Here is a 10000-nt window from a genome sequence, read left to right on the forward strand (position 1 = left end):
GAGCCGCGTGGAGCTTAGGTGTTTCATAAACACACACATCGCCCGGTCTGAGATTCGAACCCGCGATCCCTCGACTGCGAACCCACTGCTCTAACCACTAGGCCATGTGCCTCCACAAAGAATGTTAGTATGACTGTCTAAATCGCACATATTCTACTACAGCATACTGTAATGCATGAATAAAAACAAGTGTGTGTATTTATTCGGTAAACAGTCAATATTAAGTAACAAACAAGGTGGCAAGCTGGCGAAGTTGTTAGCACGCCGGAAAAATGCTTAGCGGCATTTCGTCCGTTTTTACGTTCTGAGTTCAAATTCCTCCGAGGTAGACTTACCCTTTCACTATTTCAAGGTCAATAAAATAAGTGCCAGAGGAATACTGGAGTTGATGTAATCGACTTACCCCCTCCGATGTACTTGTTGGCCTTGTGCGAAAATTTGAAATCAGTATTAATTTACGAACAATATATTTTAAAACTCATTTCAAATAGAATTGCCGGCTAAATAGGAAGTTGTCAGGGAAATTAGTTGTTTTTTTCTTATATATATATTTTAATCCTTTCCAATTTCTGAGATATTTGAACTAACACGAAAATTATTTTTATCTTAATGTTTTATGATTTGTTTTGTAACTCTATTCTTTCGCTACAACTTACGTTTACTTTTCTCTTAAATTTTTATACATTTTACGTGTTCTAACACCTGACCCAAAAGAATGAGGCTGGGGGGCGAACTAATTTATCTGACAACTCAACATATCACGGAATATTTTTTTGTTTGTTCTTCAGATATCATACATAACCATAGATTTCATTTCCATTAGTTTTCAAGCTACCTTCCTATACTGGTTTCAAATTTTGGCACAAGGTCAGCCAACTCCGAAAGGATGAAAGGCAAAGTCGATCCGGGCGGCGTTCGAACTCAAAGCATAAAGATGGACGAAATGTTGCTAAGCATTTTGCTCAAACTGTCCTCATCTATCGAAGTCATGCTTATATCTCTGTATATTTTACAATCGAGCTTTTGAATTAATAATGTCTCAATTAACCAACTATTTTCACAAATAGTAATTTTTCATTTCTATATTTAAGAGATGAGGAATTACGTGCATTATTTACATTATTTACATTGGACGGATATTTGTCCTGATCTTGTTTGCTGTTAACACAACGTTTCGGCTGATATACCCTCCAGCATTCATCAGGTGTCTTGGAGAAATTTCGGACCTGGGTTCTTATTCCTAAGGTATTTTTCGATGTTATTAATGTTATTATTATTCAGGTCACTGCGTGGAATCGAACTCGGAATCCTGGGGTTAGTAGCGCGCTCCTAACCACTACACCATATTCCCCAAGATACCTGATGAAGCCTAGAGAATATATCAGCCGAAACGTTGTGCTAACAACAAAGAAGACGAGGATAAATATCCGTCAAATGTAAATAATAGTAATTTTTCGTTTACATTTTTTCATATTCAAGGTTACGTGAGTTACAGTACCTAAAGCTACAGCATAACCAACTCAAGTCATTTGGTAAGTTTAAGTAGAACATCTAATTTTTCTTTCATTTTCATATGATTCTTTGCCTAAGTTTATGTTGCACAACGCTTTGCTGATACAAAGCGTTGTACAGACGTATAACATACAGGGAATCAGTTGAATGGCTAAGTGTAATCTACAGATGCATGCTTTCAGATGCGCTATATCTACGTTGCAGAAGTATGCTGCATGGACTTTGCAACTTAATAAGTAGATTGCTGTTTATCGTTCTCTGTTGGTCTTAACTGTAGAAGTGCAGAGCAGGGCTAAGCGGAATCTTATAGTTAGAATAATGCAAGTTAGGGGATGTTGCATAAATCATTATTTTTACTACATCTAAGTTATATAAGAACTGGAATGTTTGAGTTGAGAAGTCCGAACCTGTAAGCAAATTAATGAGTTATAGTAGACGTAATAAGGATGAGGTTTTCTAAACGTTTGAATAGCAAACACGCGAAGACGGACGTCTGAGTGAGGTGCTTCTATTTTACTTGTTTCAGTCATTGGACTGCGGCCATGATGGGGCACGACATTGAAGTGTTTAGTCGAACAGACTAACTCAGTACTTACTTTAAATTCTAGTACTTATTCTAACGGATCTCTTTTGCCGAACCACTAAGTCATTAAGTTACCGAGGCGTAAACAACCAATACCAATTGTCAAACGGTGAGAGAAACAAACACCAACACAAATACACTCGCATATACACACGGCGAGCTTCATACACACTTTGCGTCTACGAAATCTATTTGACTCTGGACCATAGTAGAAAACACATTCTCAAGGTACTGTGCACAGGAACAGAACCTAAAACAACATGAGTTAAAGCAAACTTCTTAAACATACAGTTATATGTGCACCATTACAATTTAAAAATCGATTAATGTAGAAATAAGAGCATGGAAGTAGTGATGAAAAGATATTGCCAGGATGAAAGCGTGGGGTTACTGGAAGGGAGTTTCGTAGTGAAAGTATAAAATGATGGTCATAGCGTTGACCCGCACTTTGAGAATTGCAAACCGACTTGGATAAAGAAGCATCAAAATTTAGGAGCAAACATGATAAGCAGATTGATTTGGGGGGAACGTGGCGCCCTATTTTTGTATCTTCACTGCTATATAACATAAGAATAGAACACTAAGCAAAATGGTACACAAGCTACTTTTAAAGGGATACATCGGTCTATGATGGGTTAAATATTTTCTTAATGTAGTTATCCAACATTTTTGAATAACGCTCTCAGTATGATTGCAATTGAATATCGCAATCAATATCACACAATAGTGGAGATATGTTGCTATGTCTGCGTTCTGCTATGGAATATACACATGCTAAACATTATTGGAATTATTTTGATGGTACGAATACAATGTTTTATTGAACAATGATTAGTAATTTCACAATTGTACACGTCATGTGGTTGCTTGATGCCAATACCAATACGTTAGGCTGGAGCAATCTGCAATCGAATATTCATATGTGGAACAAACGATTGGCGCAACGATTTCAACCGACACATTAGACGAATACAAGCTTTCAAAGACCGGGTATTCAAATACATCTTACTCTCATATATGAGACAATGGAGTGAAGACTGATTTACTGGTCTAAAACCAGAGACCTAAAGATCCTGCAATGTTTATGAATGCATAACAAAAACGATGTAGACAAAGATAAAAATCATTAGTATATTATACGTATTGTTCTGTTTTCCTAAAGAATAGTCTGTAAAGATAAGATTACGAGAATATCTTTAATGCAACATACGAACATGGACACAATCTTTCTACATCATAAACCTTTAGAGAATTATACATAGATATACACACACTTTTATATATGTATGCATGTGTATGTATGCATATGTATACATATGTATGTATTTATACATACATATGACTTTATATCTATCTACATATATAACTATATGTAGATAGATATATGTGACCGCGTGTGTACCGTTGACGATTTTTTCCTCTGTCTTCCCTTCTCTGGATCTTTCCTTCTCCTATGTTTCCGACGACGAGCTCCGCTTCCTTCCTGAGCGTCCAATAATACTATATTTGTTCCACGTCCTCGCGTTGTTGTGTTTTCTCTTTGTGTTTTCATGTTTGGATTAACTTTATAACTATATATACATACATGTATGTGTGTGTGTACATTTGTGTGACCTATGTATGTATGTATGTATGTATCTATCTATCTAGCTAGCTAGCTAGTTATATCTGTATATGCAAATATATGTTATATATATACATGAATATATTTATATATATGCAGCGATAAAATATATACATGTATAGATATAGTGAGAGAGAGGGAGAGAGAGGAAGAGAGAGAGAGAAATCTGGTATTTTGGGAAGGTGATCTTACTATGACTCTGGGCCGGCTAAAACACAGTAAATGGATTCGGTCGACGGGATGCTGGAAGGTAGGTTGCCACGTACGCATGCATTTATCCATTTATATGTTTATAATATATATATATATATATATGGGGAAATCCAGAGATGCTTAATATAGAATACACGTAATAGTGCTCAGTTGATTTGAGCATACACTACGAAGTCTTTATCGTTGACTAAGTGCGGGGGGGGGTCGGGTTAAGATTGGCTATAAAAGGAATCCAGTTGAGCTTACATGTAGTTAGTGATGCAAATAAGTACGACGGGACTTGATATGTAAAATAAACATTCATGCATAGATGTAGAGAGAAAGCAATTAAATAATTATATATCTAGAGAATAGATTTACATGGAGTACAAAAAGAACAGATACAGAAAACTAAGAGAGGGTATAGAATTTTAAGTCCAACAGCTGTTTCTAGGATCTCAGAATTACGTAATTGTCGTAGTTTGCAAATTGGTGTAGTTTGCAAACAGTCAAGGGTGTGCAACAAGTAGTGGATGCATACAAACATTTCTGTAAGTGCGGCCTCCGTTTTTAGGATGGAGAGATTAGCATCTAACATTTCATATCATAATTCAGGGAATTTAAACGGGTGAAGAAGAACGCAAATAGTAATGGGTGGAAGGAGGAAGTAAGCGGTTCGGAGGTGGGCGGAGTGTTGCAACAGCGGAAGGTTAAGAAGAGGTAGGAAACACAGAGCAGGAAGAGGGAGAAGGTAAGTGAAGTCGAAGGGTGAATCGAAAATGGGTAGTATTATGTAGGCAATATTTCCCTTTTCTCTTCGAGATTTCAGTATTCATGCGTCGGCGCATATTCACTGCGTGCTCTAAGTAGACGTACTCCTATACTTCCTCGATTTCATTGGTTTCCATCACTATTCGACCATGCGCAACATATTCGCACCCCTTTTTTAAATTTGTGTTCATGTGGCTCATTTTAAGGCCTCCTACCGGGATATGGGTGTCTCGCTCTGTCAGCAAGGTCTGCAATTGATTTATATTTTGGCAATGTGTAGGTTGTCATTTGTGAATCTGTGGTGTCTTAGTAGCTCGCCGTTGATGTTCACGCCACCTATCCGGTCAAGAAGAGTGCAGTTGAAGGAGTAAGCATGTTACCGTAAAGTTTCTATAAGAACTACAATACGATGGATTACATATTTATTCTGACTTGGGAAGGATGGCAAATACATCATCCCTCCATAGCTCTTCATCACATGCCTAGAAATGACCATCATATATATATATATATATATATATATATATATATATATATATATAGTTAATCCAAACAAGAAAACACAGAAAAAAAGAGAAAAAAAACACAGCAACGCAGGACGTGGAACAATTAAAGTATTATTGACGCTCAGGAAAGAAGGGAAGATATATATATATATAGATATATATATATATATATATGTATATATATATGTATATATATATAGTGTACTCTTCCGTGATGGTAAGACCAACCAAAGAAAAAGTATTCCATCAGGTGAGAGATAAATATGACTTAATAAGCACAATATATGTGTTTATGTGCTAATATTAGTTTCATGTACTGAGAGCACGCCAGATATTTTTAACACGTCTGGTGTCCTAGTACAATCATCAGGCACTACTCACATGGCATAACGAGCTAAAATTGAACGATAGGATGAGCAAAAAAGTGAAAATAAGCTACAAAGTTGTAGATATAAAAAGTAAAAGGCTGAAAAACCGGAAAACGAAAAAGAAAACAGGAAGAAGTAAACGTGGGGAATTAATAATCTGTTTCAAGCTGATTTTTTAGGTGCTTCCCTAGACCCGATCTCCCCGTCTTATAAAGTTTATCATAAGCCTAACGAGAAACTCTCCTATATACATAAAGTGTCTTGTCTCCCCTACCTCGTAGTATTTAAAAACCTGATAACTAACATTAGTAATAGAGTTTCTAACCTCTCTCCATATATACTTATTAGCCTGCGAAGCACTGTGCAGTAATTCAGGTTATTGTTAATTTCTACGAGTATTTGTCTCAATGCCTTTAACAACGGTTACTGGTCCCTAAGAAAGAATACCAAAGCTATCAGAAAGTTCCTATAACTGATGTTAGTTTTCCAGCTGTAGAGATTATTAATAACACCATTCATCATGTTAATACGTTAACAAGTGTTTCGATTCTTGTCTGATTCAGCAGTTTGAGGCGCATCTGGCTGGTGAGACACAGCGATGGCAGAACACAAGGTTCCCAGCCCAGGATACCTCTCGATAATGAATCGAGTGTGTTATGACAGTACATTCGTCGTGAAGGCGATACTCTGTGACGAAACACAAAAGTGGTTAGCTTATTCACAATCGAATCTACTGGAGCATATTAAGAATAAATTTGCAAGCCGTTGTTTCCATTGTCGCTGTTCACCGTGATTATAAAGATTTATGAAATATATCAGTAACTGACAATCACCACTGATCCAACTGAAAGAGATTTGCAAAAAGAAACTCAGAAAGCGAAGTTACATACACAAGCAATTGGACACATACCTCCATACACAGATGCGCAGACGTATATATAGAGAGAAGGATAGAGATTGGGACAGAGAGAGAGAGAGATTCCATAAATTATAGACTGGATATAAATATAGACGATTTCACTTCAAGCATCAAAGCACAAACTATTATCCACGCATTAGAGTGTTGAAAACTGCTATTGAAATGAAGCGAATTAAACATAGTGTATTCCTCTCCGAATTCTTGTAAATGATACAATTTATGGTTATATTATTTTACAGAAATTATGTCTTTACTTATATATAAATGTAAGACCATTAAGAAAAGAGGAAAATACGTGAATAACACTTGCAATGGCCATTATCGTCTTCCGGCTATTCAAAATATATAGCTAGTGGGGATTGGAGACATAGAAATCAGCTGATAATGGTAATGATACGCCTGTTTATGTGGTCGAGGTAATATTAGTCTATGTTGATGCATGTGATGTAGTTAGCAGAATTTTAAAAACTAGGGTAATAGTGTTGATTTGATTTTCTTTTCTCATTGGCATCATTTGTTTATGGTTGTCCTTCAGCTAAAATCAATAATCACATTGTCTTTTTCCGAAATAACCTTTTCGTTTATATTCTTTCTACAGAAGCGGGATAAACTTCAGCTCATTTCATTGAAACACTTCTTTAGCTTTTTACGCATCTTCTTTGGTCGGACGATGAGTTTTGTTTTCATTCATGTTTACCGTAATGGCTACTTACGATTATCTCTTTACCATTATCAGCATCATTGCTTTAGCGAGCAACATTTACATTCTTGCATGGTTCAGACGGAGTTTATTAAGGCAGAATTTGTGCAGCCGGGTGCCCCTTTCTGTTGCCAACTATCACATGTTTCCCTATGGCCAGATATTTTCTGGCAAAAAAATATTTAAAACGCTTCCCATTTATTTACAGCAATCACGAATGTCAAGACAACTTGTCGAACAATCCTACTCACCCACTCACATATGCACAAACCTACATACAGATATGTGGAGGCGCAATGGCCTAGTGGTTAGGGCAGTGGACTCGCGGTCGCAGGATCGCGGTTTCGATTCCCAGACCGGGCGTTGTGTGTGTTTATTGAGCGAAAACACCTAAAAAGCTCCACGAGGCTCCGGCAGGGGGTGGTGATCCCTGCTGTACCCTTTCACCACTCTTTCTTCTGTTGGCCTGCTCGCTTAGCCAGCGGGGTGGCGTTATTCGAAGGCTAAAACAATGCGAACGCATTGTGACCAGCGATGTGTAACAACGTCTGATGGTCTGGTCGATCACGTGATCATGTGACATACAGATATATGTGCGTATATGTATAGTGTGTGCGTGTGCGTGTGCGCGCACGTGTATGTGTGTGAGTGTCTACAGTTATATGTTTATTTCTTAATTTCCCACAGGGGGCTAACCATAGAGGCAACAAACAAGTACAGACAAAGGGGTTAAGTCGATTACATCTACCCCCAGCGCGTAACTGGTACTCATTTAATGGACCCCGAAAGGATGGCAAATGAACAACTATATACACGGCTACTTCTATAAGATTAGAACTGCACGTAGATTTTATTATCCAATCAGCTACCAGTGGTTAAGTCAGCCACTTCAAAATTAGTAGAGTTCATAAATTTGATATACAGAGCATAGGTAGGAGAAAAATTAAGATGAACACAAATATAAATGTTTAGTTTCTACGTACGTTTCACCGTTGTATATTTGGAACACAACATTGGTTGCTCCAAGTACATATCGATGCTTAACCGTAGTGGATCATCAAAGGAAGACTTCATAGCGATCTGCTACAGAGATCTAACACCTGAAATCAGACGCATAGTGCGGTAATTTATAAGTATTTAGAGAAGGATCGGGAAAGGATGCATATGTATCAGTAAAAGCAGCAGAATTTAAGGACTTACATAGACATATGTGCATAATATATATGCGAGCGGTGGCCAAAAAGGCTTGGCTAGAAAACTAGATTTCCGAGTACTTTTACAGAGTCCAGAAAACTGAAGAACCGCTGCAATGTGTGCATTTGAGAGGGAAATATATAGAATAAAAACACAATAAACAGATCCTTCTGCATTTTCTATTATGCAAAACCATGAACTATTCTGCACACCCTCATATACACAGGTACACATCTATGCAATTATATATGTTGTATATACGCTCTATATGTTGTATATAGACAGGAAGACGATGAAATAAACAGAGAGAGAGGAGAGAGAGAGAGAGAGAGAGAAACATTGAATGGACTCTCCCGTCGTTTGAGGGTTCGACAATGTCTTAGCGAACAACGACACAGATGTATGTTTATAATGATCAAATGTGATCAAATGTTTGTATATATATATATATATATATATATATAGAGAGAGAGAGAGAGAGAGAGACATATATATATAGATAGATAGATAGATAGATAGATAGATAGATAGATAGATAGATAGATAGATACGTGTGTGTATGTCAGTGTGTGTGACTACATGTATTATGTATATATATATATATTTGCACATATACACACATATAAACACATACTCTTTCTCATAGTCATAAGTAAACATTTGTATGCAATGAGTTATTTGAAAAGCATCTTGTAAATTTTATTTCTTTTAATGTATTTATAATATATTATTTTTCTATAGAACGGTATTTCGCCGAATTTACCATTTTCAGAGTTCCGATAAATTATGGACCTTGAGAGGCTCACTTGAAATTCTGCCTTAATCTGCCAATTTTGAATTCCCCACTTTCTCGTATAATTTGTACATTACGGTCAAGTTTACGACCTGACTTTAAACTGATTTGTGGGCGGATTTGGCAGACAGGAACTCTTAGGAAATTTGTCAAAAAATATCAACCACGCACCCGCGCGCGCACACACGTACACACGCAACATACTCATTCACATGCATATATATATATAAATATATAAATATATAAATATATATGTAGGCATATATTTATTAATATGTGTGTATATATGTAGATAATATGTGTATATATATATGCATATATATATATGTATATATATATTTATGTATGCATGTACATATATATATATATATATATATATGTATGTATATATATGTATATATATACGTGTGTATATATATATGTTTATATATATCTATATATATATGTATATATAATTGTATATATATATATATGTATATACATACATATATATATGTATATATATATATATGTATATATATCTACAAATATATATATATGTGTATGTATGTATGTATGTATCTATCTGTCTATCTATCTATGTATGTAACTAATGAAGGATAACATTTTTTTTTTTCTTTTCGGGAAAAAAAATTTATCAATGGCCAGCATATCAAAAAATACCTTTAAAGGTTAAATTTATAAATAATTTACAAGATAAGGGCAAAAGAAAAATTCTAATGCCAAATATGTGCCGAAAAGTTTTCTATTTTGGATATATTTGGGGTACTTAGTTCTGCTAGGGACTTAGTGCTTGCTTTTTCCATGGGTGTGAGTAAGTATTTCACTTATATCTCTC

At 35.9% G+C, this 10000-nt stretch overlaps 1 protein-coding gene across 1 annotated transcript in view; it reads left to right on the plus strand.

Annotated features, from left to right (window-relative positions):
• Positions 1-10000, plus strand: part of LOC115213299 (protein phosphatase 1 regulatory subunit 7-like) — a 73492-nt gene that overhangs the window by 29317 nt on the left and 34175 nt on the right. The window contains exon 6 of the mRNA XM_036504179.1: positions 1480-1532. Within this exon, the coding sequence (XP_036360072.1) occupies positions 1480-1532 (53 nt within the window). The remainder of the gene's footprint in view (positions 1-1479; positions 1533-10000) is intronic.

This window comes from Octopus sinensis, linkage group LG6 (assembly GCF_006345805.1).
Source record: "Octopus sinensis linkage group LG6, ASM634580v1, whole genome shotgun sequence".
Lineage (NCBI taxonomy): Eukaryota > Metazoa > Mollusca > Cephalopoda > Octopoda > Octopodidae > Octopus > Octopus sinensis.